This window comes from Chiloscyllium plagiosum, chromosome 7 (assembly GCF_004010195.1).
Source record: "Chiloscyllium plagiosum isolate BGI_BamShark_2017 chromosome 7, ASM401019v2, whole genome shotgun sequence".
NCBI classification, from domain to species: Eukaryota; Metazoa; Chordata; class Chondrichthyes; order Orectolobiformes; family Hemiscylliidae; genus Chiloscyllium; species Chiloscyllium plagiosum.
The window spans coordinates 301137-318013 of NC_057716.1; the positions used below are offsets into that span (position 1 = coordinate 301137).

General features: G+C 41.0%; 1 protein-coding gene across 1 annotated transcript in view; it reads right to left on the reverse strand.

Moving 5' to 3' along the window:
* Nucleotides 1-8068, reverse strand: part of LOC122551236 (collagen alpha-2(V) chain-like) — a 256530-nt gene extending 248462 nt beyond the window's left edge. Inside the window, exon 1 of the mRNA XM_043692826.1 lies at nucleotides 7865-8068. Within this exon, the coding sequence (XP_043548761.1) occupies nucleotides 7865-7961 (97 nt within the window). The 5' untranslated portion in view covers nucleotides 7962-8068. The remainder of the gene's footprint in view (nucleotides 1-7864) is intronic.
* Nucleotides 8069-16877: the final 8809 nt, after the last annotated feature.

A 16877-nucleotide genomic window follows, 5' to 3' on the forward strand; every position in this document is an offset into this window, starting at 1 on the left:
TGTGATTTGTATCCTAGTCAGGAATTAGCCTAACTTCAGATGTAGCATCCAGTCAAGTCAGGAGTACTGAAGAGAAGGCCAGACCAAATAGGCCCAAGCCTACTCGGGCTTGGGGGGCTGAGGTCCAAGCAGATGGATGGATGGTCTGGTGGGCTGTAAATCCACAAAGGGCTGGAACTAATTCAGGAAGTGAGAAACCTCGAGGGAGGCTGTAAATAGGCTTTGGTGGAAAGCAGAAATTTGAGGCCTCAGGGTTGGGGACATAGGCATATGGAGAAATCAGAAATCTTGGAAGGGATTTAGTAGTATTAGGGATGGTCGTTGCAGATCTTGGGAGACTGGCCATTCATTCACACTGGTTTGATGGAATGTGATCAGCAATCAATTCCTAGATTCAGCAGCAATGTGATCAGGTATCAACAACCACAGGGGCATCCAAATCATTCCTTGCTTACCAGGCCCCATAGGTGCCTGAAGGTCAGTGCTGTGGATGCTTGAAAAGGAAAATAACCCTGCGTTCCATTAATATGTGGTCAGCACTTTTCCCCCTAAATGCTGCCGTTAAATCAGGTTTTTTAACATTACATGTTTATCAGTGGATGGCAAGGTGGCTCAGTGGTTAGCCATTATTGCTGTCTCATAGCACCTGGGTTCGGTTCCAGCCTTGGGTGACTGTCTGTGTGGAATTTACACATTCTTCCTGTGCCTCTGCGTGTGTCCTCTGGGTGTTCCAGTTTCTTCCCAAAGTCCAATGGTTAGGTAGATTGGCCATGTTAAATTGCCCATTGTGAATAGGGATGTGCAGGCTAGGTGGATTGGCCATGGGAAATGCAGGGTCACAGGGTAGGGGGGTCTGGGTGGGATGCTCTTTGGAGGGTCAGTGTGGACTGAGTAGGCCTGTAGGGATTCTATGATTAACTCCTGAATCTAGCAATGTGATCAGGCATGAATTCCTGGATCCAGCAGTTCATGTTTCCCCTGTAGTTGCTGGGTTCCCTGAGATTTTTTTAATACTTTAACTTCCTCTGTAACTCAAACTCATGTGACTTCTGTGGTCATAATCTCCCTCTCCCACCCCCACAATGCTAATGTGATTTGATGCAAATTCTGTGTAGAAGTGTTAGAATCCCTGGTACACAGAAAGAGGCCATTCGACCCATTGAGTCTGCACCAACCTTCCGAAGAGCATGCTACCCAGACCCACGACAACACCCTATTCTGTTAACCCTGCATTTCCCAGAACTAAGCCACTTAGCCTGGACGTTATGGGTAATTTAGCATGGCCAATCCACCTAACCTGCATATCGTTGGACTGTGGGAGGAAACCAGAGCACCCAGAGGAAACCTACACAGACATGGGGAGAACATGTAAACTCTGCACATACAGATAGCCATCTAAGGCTGGAACTGAACCCAGGCCCCTGGTGCTGTGAGGCAGCAGTGCTAACCACTGAACCACTGTGCTGCCCAAATGTATTTCCTTTGCTCCAAACTGTTTATATTATTTAAATACAGGGTTGCGAATCCAAGGGCTAAGAAGTCTAAGCAGCAGCTCCCAGACTAAATATAGTCGTGGAATCTCTTTAATTTCTCCCATAAAACTACAGTTTATTCTTTTCATGTGCAAAAGCTGTTATAAATACCATCATGTTGCTTAACATTCCCAGACTTTGGAATGGCTACTCCCTCATTGATTGAAACTTCACAGTTGGGAAATATCCCTTTCTAGTCCTCCACCTTTGATGATGCGAAGGAGATATTGCATATTCTCAAAGTGCCTCAGCCAGGTGTTTCCTCATGCTTACAATGAAAAGGAGAGTTTAAATTCCTGAACACGAAGGAACCACTCCAGCTTTACAGTGATCTAAAAGAGGAGAGGTTACCAGAAATAATGTAATTGGACGGTGAAGAAAGGGGAAGATTAAAGGGAAATAATCCCACTTTGAGCAAAGAAGATGATGGATGAGACCTTGCATTGTATTCTTCTGTGTGTTGTGCAGTCTCTCACTTTTAGTGCCTGGACTAACATAATTGTGTCATCGTTTGCAGTTTGTGACTGTTTTTTACACCTAGCTGTTAAAGTTTGGAAATCCTTGAATGGAAATATTTTGTGGAACAGTGTCAGCGTTAGACTCTCCAGTAGGCATCACAAGGTACAAAGATAGAGAACCTTCCCTCTTCATAAAAACATTAGAATTAGAATCAGGACTAGGCAATTCAGCCCCTTGAGCTGTTCTACCATTTAATACCATAATGGCTGAAACATCTCAGCCTCAATTCCACTTTCCAGCCAACACCTCATAAACCTTCAATCCATTACTAATTAAAAATCTGCCTATCTCCTCCTTAAGTTTAGTCACTGTCCCAGCATCCACCACACACTGGAGCAATGAATTCTACACATTCGTGACCCTTTAAGAGAAGTAGTTTCTCCCTCATCTCTGTTTTAAGTCGGCTCTCTCTTATCCTAAAACAATGACCTCTCATTCTAGATTGCTTTACATGAGGAAACATCTTTTCTACATCTATTTTGTCAATCCCCTTTAGCATTTTATGTACAGTACCTCAATTATAACTCCGCTCATTTTGTTATACTAGAGAGAGTTTAAGTCTAATCTCTCTTCATAAGACAAACTCTTCATCTCTGGAATCAATCTAGTGAACTTTCTCTGAACTGCTTCCATTGCAATTACATCCCTCCTCAAGTAAGGGGACCAAACTGTAAACGATACTCCAGGTGTGGTCTTACTAATGTCTTGTACACATCTCTACTTTTATACAAGCAATTACTGCCAAAATTCCATTTGCAGATTCAAAAACAATGAACCACAGGTTACCGTTGCTAATAATTGCAGAAAAAAGAACATGTAAGGCACACATGGGCAGTCCTCTGTTTAAATTACAGCAGAATTTATTGAAAATGTGGTAATGGTTCGATAATTGCCCAGGGAGGAATATTGTACAAAACATGTCAAGCCCTCACCAGCATTGGCATCAGGAGTTGTTCATATCCAAGGTGTTCCTGCCACAACCTCAGAAAAGCATCCTTCATGCCATGTTGTCATTTCTTTCCAATTCCTACACCAGCTTTCTTTTACTCATTGCACAATATTGTCAACTTGTGACAAAATCTAAGTATTTTTCTGCAATCAGTTCAAGCTTAGGAAACTAGATCGACTGTCCCAAGTAGGGTATCATTGAGATCCTAGCAGAAAGGAAAAACTCTAAACCCAACAGTGCAATCTGGACTCATCTTAGGTTTTGGAAGTTAACCATCATTGTGTTGTGATGAAAAACCATCAAACTAAAAGCTAAAATCTAATTATTTCTTCACGGATTCTATTAGACCTATTGTGGGTTTCCAGCATTTTATGTCTTTATTTCAGATTTCCAGCATCTGCGCCATTTTTCCCTTTATATTTGAATTACATATTAATGTCACAGTTGTTTTCTGAATCTCTTCAACATATCCACGGTGCAAGATTAATTAATTAAACTTTCTCCATCATTTATTGGATCCTGGAACATATAGATCAAGAATTGTTATTCCATGTTTGTGATTAAGGTGCATAGTGGTTACCTTACTGCACTTGGAAAATATTTATTGGACAGCATAAGATGAATCCAAAATACACCAAAGCATTTTGAAAGGTTGAATTCAGTTTAAATAAATAAATGCGAAAATCAAAAAGGCCAAAATACTTCAACACTCAGGTCTGATTTAAAAAGGGCAGGCGTGCTGAGAAAAACAGACTATAAACAGAACCAAGTCAGCAGGGAAGAGTTGCGTTCCCTGTAATTTTACCAGCTATTGCATGGACCTCTAAGGTCAGTGTGCAACAGTGACATCAGGAATCAGAAATCAATGTGTGCACATGCTAATCAGCTGTGTGCAGCACACAGGTTAGAGGGAACTTCAGGCAAAAGCAGTAGGATTCATAACCAAGAACAAACAAGGCAAGGCAAGGAAAGGGAAGGACTGAGATCCAGGACTATCCTCGAATACTCTTGGCAGGAGAGATCAAAGTAAAATGTGATAAAATAATATTACCTTTTTCATCATTTCTGATTGTGCTCATTCAAGCTACCCAGAGGAAGAAAACAAATAGTTAAAGAAAGGTAACACTTTGGAAATTAATTCACTGGTCATCCTCAATCTCCATTTTGAAGTATTTGAGTTGGACCATGATGTCTCATTGGTATGTTTCCCTAAATTTTCCTTCTGTATAGAAACCAAAGAGCAGATTTTTGTCTCTCTACAGCACTCTATTGCTTCCCATCACCACCGATCCCCTTCACATTTTCACTAGGCTTGTCCGATGAAACATGCACAGGCTTGCCCTGGAAGAATCTAATGCTTAAAAACGGGTATATGCCCAGTCATTCCTGAAGACCTTCAGCTGTATTAGTGGTCAATAGATTATAGATTGCTGGTGAGGATTTTAGAGAAATGAAGCACTTTCCATTTTTAAGTTCTCTGGAACCTTACTGCCCACTCTTTAAGCTTCTCCAGTCTGGAGACAGAGACCAGACACAAGGCATAAAGCTGACCTTTTCTGGCTACTCTTCCTCAGGAGAATTTGGGAGGAAAATTAGCCAGTATTGGGACAGACAATATAAACCAATATAGCTAAGTTCTCTTCACCAGTATGTTTTCAGTTATTAAATTACTGATTTTAAATTACTTTTCTTTCTTCAGATGTCAGCCAACCTCTGCTGGTGTCTGGATGAAATAATAACAAATCCAATCACAACTGTCCCACTCCCAACTCCCAACTTCTAACATTAGGGTGAAAGCTGGCACTGAGCAGAACCCTGATCCAAGCATAATATTTTCCAGCAAATTAGTTCTGCATTGATCAGTGTTCAATTGTACAGAGAATTCCCATCGCTGAATCCCCTCACTATATTGTATTATTCCCACACAAATGCACAATGCAACCATCCCAAGTATACTCTGAAACAAAGCCTGTCCTGTTTCCATTTACAATATTTCATGTTTTTAATTTATATTCAGTGATACGTGGCGAACAATTGCCAAAATCATTCATGTTTCCTGGTTTTATTAAATATTATTTTGCTTATGATAAAATAAAGTCTAAGCACTCTTATCTACACTCTGGAAGGAAAGATACATTTTGATTCTTTGCAGTCAAGTTATCTGTATAAACCTATTAAATATTAATTTATCAGGGTAGTTATGGCACTACATGAATGCATGAATGTAGTACAAGTGACAAATACATACTAAATTCAAGCTATAATAAATTATTAATTGGACATCTCTTGGTACAAGCTCATTTCAACCTTAGGGAAAAATATAACAACCAGTTTAAGTAGGGAGAATATGCTTTTTAAAACAGAACATGTGCAAAGTGCCTGTGCAGTTTTAGTGACATAAGTTGTAGGTTCTGAATTAGTCCCAAACCATGATCACTTTGGAGATTAATATGCTGAGTATATTCCTAAATTTGTGCATCACACCACTAGGGGGCTACATACAGCTCTATAAACATCTGCAATTATGGTGTTCTTTGTAAATTGCTCCTATCTCACAACACACCCTAAAATTAGGTTGAACCACCGCCCCCCCAAAAAAAACTGTTATTCAGTGTTCTATAGGCTAACGAATAAGTAACAGACTTCTTGCTTTAGTTTCTTTATGATTTCATCGCAGTGAAAATATTTGGAAAATTAAAGCAGAAGACAGTTACCCAAAGGATGAACTTTCTTAGCCCGAAACAGGCACAATGTGTTTCAACCATTGGTTCAGGATTTGATGTCAGAACTAAGAATGATTCGGTTACAGGTCTTTATGAGGCTATTCAGTTTGACAGAGAAGTGTTCGACTGACACTACCAGATCAAGACTGCAAAATCTCTACTTCGTTAAAACCAAACACGAAAGATGCAATAACCAGATGTGTATGGAAACTGATTTTAAAATCATACATCCAACAAGATGCAAATTTTATTATTGTAATTGCATTTAATTCTGTAAGCATATGGTGTCAAACTTAAAACAAAAAAGATGTGGGGATTGAAAGCCATCAGTTTGAAAACTCATTTATAAACAAAAATATATTTCTGCAACTATTTATTTGAGTACATACATTTGATGCAAATACAAAAAAAATGAATTGTTAAACCAAAATCTGGATATCTATCAGTCCACCTCTGCCCACCCTCAGCAATTTGGAATCTACTTTCTAGTAGGTCTGTGACTTTTGACTTCTTTTAATCTTTGCTCATTAAAGCTTTCTTTAGAACCAACCAAAAGCATAAGGGAAACATTACGTTTGATGTGGATTTTATTTGGCAAGTTTGTCTGCAATGACGTGATCAGTAATCTATTTCCCCATGGCTATATATCATTGTGGGATAAATTAATCAGGCAATTCATTTAAGTGGCTTTGGTTGGTGGAAGAGAATAGAAAACAGATTTTGGATCATTGTATAAGCTTTTCCCCCAGGAACATAGCAACATGCAGATGGTCTTTATGTAGTTTCAGCTTCTTGTACTGTTAAGAAGCACTTGTGCAGTACAAAGAGCATGTTACTTTTAACATCATCAGTGCTCAGTGAACCAAGTGATCGCACCTTCCTCACAAAATCAACCTCATAAGTGTGCATGTTGTGCATGTATTCAGCCTTTGAAGCTGTGTTATGATGATCTACCTTAAAGATATGGAAAACACTGCATAACAGTCGTAAACCTTGTGAAAAAATTGTCAAACATGAAAGATGCTTTCACATTCAGAGTTCCAATTCACAGTATTATTAACCTCATAAAGTTGTATATTACAAAGTGAACTTGACCAGCAAATAACATTGTTATAAGTAACATTTGAATGTGTTTCCAATGACCAAACTCTCTGTTTATCCTTGCTGTTGATGCCTCATATACCAAAGAAATGTAAGTGCTAGAATTCAACATTTTCAATTCACCAATAATGGCAATAGTAACAGCACACCAAACATATTAAAATCACTTCAAGTGCTATTTAGAAGAGTTTACGTGAAGTTCATATATCAAATATAAATTCCAAAGACAAAATATCAATAAACATAACATAAACCAATTTAGTTCACTAATGCATAACCACAAATAACACTCTCAACAGTTCCCTCTAAGGCGAAAACATCTAGCACATACAGAGTAAGGTACTTTAATGCCAGACTTCCTTCACCAGTTAATAAGGGGTGACATAGCACTGGAACTGGCAAAATCTAACATAAGACTCTGGACTGAATCAGATGCTGTCAGTGTAATGTAAAGCAAACGTTAATTCATATGATCATTTATACAACGTGGCAAACAAGCCATCTGGCCCTTAATCAGCCCCATTGCAACTCAGACGCTGTTGTAAGATCATCAGAGAAAAAAAAATACCAGTGAATTGTTAAGGGCTCCGCCTTGGGGTGGTGAACGTCAGATGTACACAGCGTAGAGATTTGATAAACTTTCTTTTAAAGTAAATTCTTGGATTTTTACCAAATGCCACTACTGTTGCTCCACAATTGACAGTTCTTTATGATTTCAATTTTTGTTTTGCCAGAGTGAGGCTTCTCATGAATCTAAAAGGAATTTTACTGTTACGCTTGATAGTGTTTTGTTCATTCCAATCTGTTTTAGTGCCTCTTATTTCTTTTGCATAGGCAAGATGAATTTTAACTATATCTATTTCCAATAATGTGAAGCCTTCATTTAACTAGTTCTTTAACAAAACAGAACACAACCTGCTAAGTTTCGGAGAATCATTTCCTGACACTGAGCAGCATGCATCGAAGAAAATACTGTGATTAAAGACAAAACAGTTGTAAGGAATGTAATTACAAAAGTAGTTGTGAAACATACAACTTACCAATTTCTGTCTCAAAATCCTGACTTTTTACCAGTCTTAATTGTGCCAGTGTTATGGCAAAGAGCAGCAATGTTCCCATATGCACCAAGTTCCCCATGTCTAAATATCAGACATGAGAGTCTGTATGGATCAGTGATGGAGTATTAATACACGAACATCAGGCCAATGTGTTCCTGTTCCTTTCCAGCACCAGGCCCAGCTGAAACTCTGTAATGTTCCTTCTGCTGGGAATGTTTTAAATGGGACAACTTTTGGCAACTCTCCTTTTCCTGCCTCTTCCCTGAAACCAGAGCTTCAGATTGGCTCTCTAATGTACAGGCATGAATTTGATTGAAGCCAGTTTACTGAACAACACACCCACATTGTTAGAAAGTAAAGCAGACACTGGTCAAGTTTAAAGCACTGTTGAGAGAAGCTAACAAATATATTTGCCAATAGAATGCATTTTCTGGTGCATTTATCATTTATAATTTTTGATTTCAAGTAAGATTTGAAGAAGATCCACAGAAAGAAATCAAATGAAAACATTTTAAAATTGTTTAATGTAATCTTACTCAGAAAATAAACTGAGGATCTCAAATAGTGGCAAGATCATTTATGTGAGGGGGAAGGTTACAAAACGTATTGGGGCAACTCACACTATCTGTCAAGAATGAACAGTCTGCAGATTGTAATCTGTAAAATCTTCAACAATACTAAAGTGACATTAATAACATGATTATCACATTTTAAAAAAAAATGTGTTTACCAATTGGTCAATATGAAGTATTTTTTAAAAAAAGCAAGAGTGTAACTTATCAAGTAAGCACTTTTTTAGTATTAAATATAACAGCAGACTTTAAATTTAACTGGAAAATTGTGTCTGCCAGTCTGAACTATTGAAGAAGAAAAAGAAGGAGACATATGACAGAGGTAGACAGCTGGGATTGAGTAAATCCTGCGAAAAGTGTAAACACAGTAGGAATATACTTAAGAGGGAAATCAGAAGCACAAAAAGGGGACACGAGATAACTTTGGTAAGCAGAGTGAAGGAGAATCCAAAGAGATGCTATAGGTTCATTAAGGGCAAAGGAGTAACTAGGGAGAGATTAGGGCCCCTTGAAGATCAGTGTGGCCATCTATATATGGAACCACAGGAGATGAGTGAGATACTAAACAACTATATTGCTTCAGCACTTAATGTAAAGAAAGACATGGAACCCAGGGAACTTCGGGAAGTAATAGTGATGTCTTGAAAAGAGTTCATATTACAGAAAAGGTGGGGGGGGAGGGGGTCTTAAACATATGAAGGTGGATAAATCCTCGGAACCTGATCAGGTGAATTCCAGAACTTTGTGGGAAGCTAAGAAAGTAATTGATGAGCCCCTTGCTGAGATATTTGTATCATTGACTACCACCACCTCTGGCAGCTCATTCCATACACACACCACCCTCTGTGTGAAAAATTTGCCCCAATGTCCTTTTTAAATTTTTCCCCTCTCACCTTAAATCTATGCCCTCTAGTTTTAGACTCCCTTACCCTAGGAAAAATACATTGACTATTCACCCTATCCATACCCCTCATGATTTTATAATCTTTTAAAAAGTCACCCCACCATCCTCCGACACTCCAGGGAAAATAGCCACAGCCTATTCAACCTTTTCCTCTCGCTCAAACCCTCCAACCCTTGCAACATTCTTATAAATCTTTTCTGAACACTTTCAAATTTCACAACATTTTTCATATAGCAGGATGACCAGAATTGCACACAGTATTCCAATAATGGCCTAACCAATGTCTTGTACAGCTGCAACATGACCTCCCAACTCCTCGATTCAATTCACTGACCAATAAAGGCAATAATTTCAAATCCCTTCTACACCACCCTGTCTACCTGTGACTCCACTTTCAAGAAGCTATGAACCTGCATTCCAAGGTCTCTTTGTTCAGCAACACTCCCAGGGCCATTAAGTGGATCAGTCCTGCCCTGATTTGCCTTTGCAAAATGCAGCACCTCTCATTTATCTAAATTAAACTCCATCTGCCACTGATCAACATGCCATTGTACTCTGAGGCAACCTTCTTTGCTGTCGACTACATCTTCAATTTTGGCATCATCTACAAACGTACTAAATATACCTCCTATGTTCACATCCAAATCATTTATATACATGATGAAAAGCAGTGGATCCAGCATCGATCCTGGCAGCATTACAGTCCTCCAGTCTGAAAAGCAACCCTCCACCAGCACCCTCTGTCTTCCACCTTTGAGCCAGTTCTGTATCCAGTTGGCTAGTTCTCCCTGATTCCATGTGATTTAAACTTACTAACAGTCTACCATGTGCAACCTTATTGAGCATCTTATAATGTCCATATAGACAATGTCCACAACTCTGCCTTCATCAAACTTCTTTGTCACTTCTTCAAAAAACTCAATCAAGTTAGTGAGGCATGATTTCCCAAACACAAAACCACATTAATGTGGTACCATTGTTTACGAAAGAAAAGCCAAGGAACTATAGACCGGTGAGGCTGACATCAGTGGTGGGAAAGTTGTTGAAGGGAATCCTGAGGGATAGGATTTACATGTATTTGGAAAGGTAAGGACTGATTAGGGACAGTCAACTTGACTTTGTGCATGGGAAATCATGTCTCACTAACTTGATTGAGTTTTTTGAAGAACCAACAAAGAGGATAAGGGCAGAGAGGTAGGCGTGATCTAAATGGACTTCAACAAGGTGTTTGACAAAGTTCCACATGATAGACTGGTTAGCAAGGTTAGATCACTTGGAATACAGGGAGACCTAGCCATTTGGATACAGAACTGACTCAAAGGTAGAAGACAGAGGGTGGTACTGGAGGATTGCTTTTCAGACTGGGCACCTGTGACTGGTGGTGAGCCACAAGGATTGGTGCTGGGTCCACTGCTTTCATCATTTATATACATGATTTGGATGTGAAAATAGGAGATATGGTTAGTAAGTTTGCCAATGATGCCAAAATTGGAGGTGTAGTGAACAGCAAAGAAGGTTACCTCAGAGTAAAATGGGATCTTGATCAGATGGGCGAAAGTGAGTACTGCAGATGCTGGAGAGTGTGGTCCTGGAAAAACACAGCAGGTCAGGCAGCATCCGAGGAGCAGGAAAATCTATGTTACGGGCAAAAGCACCTCATCAGGAATCAGGCTGGGAGCCTCTGGGGTGGAGAGATAAATGGGAGGTGGGTGGGGCTGTGTGGAAGGTAACTGAGAGTGCAATAAGTAGATGGAGGTGGGGGTAAAGATGATAAGTCAGAGAGGAAGGTGGAGTGGATAGGTGGGAAGGAAGATGGACAGATGGGACAGGTCATGAAGGTGGTGCTGAGCTCGAAGGTTTAAACTGGGGTAAGGTGGAGGGAGGGGAAATGAGGAAACTGGTGAAATTCATATTGATGCCATGGGGTTGGAGGGTCCCGAGACAGAAGGTGAGGCGTTCTTCCTCCAGGCGTGGGTGGTAAGGGAGTGGCGGTGGAAGAGGTCCAGGATCTGCATGTCCTCAGCAGAGTGGGGAGGGGAGTTAAAATGTTTGTCCATGGGGCAGTGGAGTTGGTTGGTGCAGGTGTCCCAGAGATGTTCTCTGAAGCACTCTGCGAGTAGGCATCCTGCCTCCCCAGTATAGAGAAGACTGCTTCGGGAGCAATGGATAAAGTAAATGACGTGTGGAAGTGGAGGGTGAAATTTTGATGGATGTGGAAGGCTCCTTTGGGGTCTTGGACGGAGGTGAGGGGGGAGGTGTGGGTGCAGGTTTTGCAATTCCTGCGTGGACCTGATGAAGTGGTCACAGAGGGAACGGTCTTTACGGAAAGCAAGTAGGGGTGGGGAGGGAAATATATCTCTGGTAGTGGGGTCCATTTGTAGGTAGCGGAAATGGCAGAGGATGACAAGATATATACAGAGGTTAGTGGGGTAGAAGGGGATGACCAGTGGGGTTCTGTCATTGTTGCAGTTGGAGGGGTGGGATTCAAGGGCGGAGGTGCGGGATGTGGATGAGATGTACTCGAGGGCATCATCAACCATGTGGGAGGGGAAATTGCAGTCTTTAAAGAAGGAGGCCATCTGGTGTGATCTGTGGTGGAACTGGTCATCGTGGGAACAGATGCAGCAGAGGCGGAGGAATTGGAAATACGGGATGGCATTTTTGCAGGAGGCAGGGTGGGAGGAGGTGTAATCCAGGTAGCTGTGGGAGAATCCAGGTAGCTGTGGGAGTCGGTGGGTTTGTAGAAAATGTCAGTGTTGAGTTGGTCACTGTTGGTGGAGCTGGAGAGGTCCAGGAAGGGAAGAGAGGTGTCTGAGATGGATCAGGTGAATTTAAGGTCGGAATGGAATGTGTTGGTGAAGTTGATGAACTGTTCAATCTCCTCGTGGGAGGATGAGGTGGCGCCAATGCAGTTATCAATGTAGTGGAGGAAAAGGTGGGGAGTGGTGCCGGTGTAACTATGGAAGATGGACTGTTCCTGTAGCCGACAAAGAGACAGGCATAGCTGGGGCCCATGCTACCCCTTTGGTCTGGAGGAAGTGGGAGGATTCAAAGGAGAAATTGTTAAGGGTGAGGACCAGTTCAGCCAAACGAATGGAGTGTCAGTAGAAGGGTACTGGTGGGGACGTCAGGAGAGGAAGAAACGGAGGATTTGGAGGCCCAGTTCATGGCAGATGGAGGTATATAGGAACTTCTGTTTCCACGGCCCCCAACACTTCATCTTCACCATGGACATCCAGTCCCTATACACCTCCACCCGCCACGACCAGGGTTTCCAAGCCCTCAGTTTCTTCCTCTCCCGACGTCCCCACCAGTATTCTTGATCAGATGGGCTAATGGGCAAAGAGTAACAGATGGAGTTTAATTTAGCTAAATGTGAGGTGCTGCATTTTCAAAAGGCAAATCAGGGCAGGCCTTAATCACTTAATGGTAGGATCCTGGGGAGTGTTGCTGAAAAAAAAAGAGACCTTGGAGTGCAGGTTCATAGTTTCTTGAAAGTAGAGTCGCAGGTAGATAGGATAATGAAAAGGGCATTTGGTATGTTTTCTTTGATTGGTCAGTGCATTGAGTATAGAAGTTGAGAGGTCATGCTGCGCTGTGCAGGACATTGGTTTGTCCATTTTAGAATACTGCACACAGTTCTGGTCACCCTTCTATATGAAGGATGTTTGTAAAACTTGAGAGGGTGCAAAAAAGATTTACTTGAGATAAAAGCAAAGGGTCAGTTAGACTCGAAACATCAACTCTTTTCTCTCCTTACAGATGCTGCCAGACCTGCTGAGATTTTCCAGCATTTTCTCTTTTGGCTTCAGATTTGCTTGAGAGTTTGAGCCATGTGGAGAGGTTGACTAGGCTGTGGCTATTTTCTCTGGTGTATCAGAGGCTGAGGGATGACCTGATAGAGGTTTATAAAGTCATGAGAGGCATGAATGCAAAAAAATAGTCAAAGTCTTTCCCTCAGGGTGGGGGAGTCCAAAACTAGAGGGCATTGATTTAAAGTGAGAGGGGAAAGATATCAAAACGACCTGAAGGGTAACTTTTTCGCACAGCATGTGGTGTGTGCATGGAATGAGCTGTCAGAGAAAGTGGAGGAGGTGAATACAACTATAACATTTAAAAGGCATGTGGATGGGGTCTATGAATAGGAAGGGTTTAGAGGCATGTGGGTCAAATACTGGCTAATGGGAGTAGGTCAGATTGGGACATCTGGTCAGCGTGGATGAGTTGGACTAAAGGATCTGTTTCCATGCTGTATGACTCTATAATTATTTCTAACAAAATATAGTGTATGATGCTGTGGGAAAAGTTTGATGACAGCTTACCTTTTAATTCACATCAATACTTACATTTAGCGATTACTGATAAAAGTTGTAAATATTTCTCATAGTTATATAACATTTATTTGCAATGTCCACATTATAGGACAAAATGCATCTTGAAAGATTGACCCGCTCAGTTTAAATTTTCCTGCAATCCAAACCTTTGCAATAGTTACAGTCAAATGCACAAACATTAGGAGGTAAGATGTTCCAGAGGACATCAAGTTTTGTGTGGCGCACCTCAAATGTCTGTTTATTTTCCTCAATTACTTTCTACATTTGAAAATCTGTTTTAGTTTGGACTCGGACTTTTCTCTCTGGAGAGAAGGAGGAAGAGAGGTGACCTGATCGAGGTGTACAAGGTAATGAGAGGCTTGTATACAGTCAATAGCCAGAGACTTTTCCCAAGGGCAGGATTGACCGGGTGGTCATCCTTTTAAGATATTAGGAGGAAGGTATATGGATGTTATAAGATATCTTTTAAGATATTAGGAGGAGCAGACGTGAGAGCTAGGTTTTTTATGCAGAGTGTTGTAAATTCTTGGAATGTGTTGCCAGCAGTGGTCGTGGAGGCAGATCATTAGGGACATTTAAGTGACAGCTGGACATACACATGTACAGCAGCGAATTGAGGGGTGCGTAGGTTAGGTTACTTTATTTTAGATTAGGAATAATCTTCAGCACAACATCGTGGGCCAAAGGGCCTGTTCTGTGTTGTACTTTTCTATGTTCTATGTTCTAGTTTGCAATTGATCTAACATACTATGCTAACTAATTATGCACGTAAGACATATTATTGTGATCTTTTAATATAATGAATCTGAATTTTGTCTAATGTTGCAAGTTAAAAAATAAACAAATTGCATTTATGTATTTCTTTTCCTAACCTCAGGATATCCGAAATCATTCATAGTCAATTGAACACATGTAAATATTTTATCATATAGAGAAAAGAGATACATACATAAATAAATAAATAATCTATATTGAGAATGACTAAGGAATGAACATTGGTCAGAGCAAGGTAGCAGAGTTATTTGAGACCTTTGTTCATGTCCTGTTTACAAATTGTCTAGACTCAAGTAAGGGTCCCATGTTTTGGGTTATATGATATAAGGTGGAAGAGATAGAAACTTGGGAACAATAATTGTATTCATTAAAGTTTAGAAGTTTGAGGGGAGATCTAATAGAAACTTACAAGAGATGGTGGCACAGTGGTTAGCACTGCTGCCTCACAGCGCCAGAGACCCGGGTTCAATTCCCGACTCAGGCGACTGACTGTGTGGAGTTCTCCCCGTGTCTGCGTGGGTTTCCTCCGGGTGCTCCGGTTTCCTCCCACAGTCCAAAGATGTGCGGGTCAGGTGAATTGGCCATGCTAAATTGCCCGTAGTGTTAGGTTAAAGGGATAAATGTAGGGGTATGGGTGGATTGCGCTTCGGCGGGTCGGTGTGGACTTGTTGGGCCGAAGGGCCTGTTTCCACACTGTAAGTAATCTAATCTAACCTAATCTAATAATGAGTGACCTAGAAAGGGTGGACACTGGGAATTTATTTCCTTTAGGTGGGGAGATTAGGACGTGGACACAGCCTTAGAATTAGAGGGGCTCACTTTTGAACGGAAATGAGGAGACATTTCTTCAGCGACAGAGTGGTGAGCATGTGGAATTCATTGCCACAGAGCGCAGTGGAGGCCGGGATATTAAATGTCTTCAAGGTAAACATTGGTTAGGCAACTGTTGAAATATTGCGTGCAATTCTGGTCTCCTTCCTATCGGACAGATGTTGTGAAACTTGAAAGGGTTCAGAAAAGATTTACTAGGATGTTGCCAGAGTTGGAGGATTTGAGCTATAGGGAGAGGCTGAACAGGCTGGGGCTGTTTTCTCTGGAGCGTCGGAGGCTGAGGGGTGACCTTATAGAGGTTTACAAAATTATGAGGAGCATGGATAGGATAAATAGACAAAGTCTTTTCCCTGGGGTCGGGAAGTCCAGAACTTCTAGGTCTAGGGTGAGAGAGGAAAGATATAAAAGAGACCTAAGGTGCAACGTTTTCATGCAGAGGGTGGTACATGTTTGGAATGAGCTGCCAGAGCATGTGGTGGACGCTGGTACAATTGCAACATTTAAGAAGCATTTGGATGGGTATATGAATAGGAAGAGTTTGGAGGGATATGGGCTGGGTGTTGCCAGGTGAGACTAGATTGGATTGGGATATCTGGTTGGCATGGACAAGTTGGACCGAAGGGTCTGTTTCCATGCTGTACATCTCTATGACTCTATGACTAGAGATTGATACATTCTTGATCTCTCAAGGAATTAAGGGATACAGGGAGAATGCGGATAAATGAACTTGAAATGCCCATTTGCCATGATTAAATAGCAGAGTGGACTCGATGGGCCAAATGGTCTTACTTCCACTCCTATGTCGTATGGTCTTATGGCATCCAAATGGAGGCTCCTGTGGAAACAAGATCTGTGCTTCACTTAAGCAGAGAGGAGGAAGGCAATGGGGAGAAGTCCTCAGGTATACTTTACCTTAGTCATATTGCTCATAAAACTGAAAATGTGAGGCCCCTTCAAGTGACTGTAGAGGAAAGTGGAAGTCCACCAAGTATGGATAAATGAGGCCCACCTTACCTTTGACAGAATACCATTACTGTTTGTCAGGATATCTTTGGTCATGGAAACATAATAGCATTATTTTTGTTTCAGAGTAAAAACAGGCACTGAATGGTCACTGTGCAATCAAACAAGCTTCTTTGAAGCTGTGGCTTTATCATGCAATTTTGGGCCTAGTCATAGAAATTTAAACCTCAGAAGCATAGCATTCCACTGATTCTCCATGGCAGCAGAAAGAAAAAGTGATTCTACCCGTTTCCACTTGTTGGTCTGTAGCCTTGTACATCGAAGGTGTGAATGAGGTTCTCTGTATCTGTAATATTCCAAAAAGAACCAAGCACTATGGTGATCAACACAGGAAGAGCTTTTATTAAGGAGGTCTTCACTTTGTAAGACAGCAAGGCAAGACTGAGCTGTTTCCTTCCAAATCCATGACATCACACAACCAGATTCTTAAAATGATAGTTCGACATACTTAAATATGCACAATATTCCTCTCACTTTACATCAGAGTCTCCTGCAATGAAAACATTTGCAATCATAATTACAACATCAGTAGTTAAGATGTTCCACAGGATGTCAGT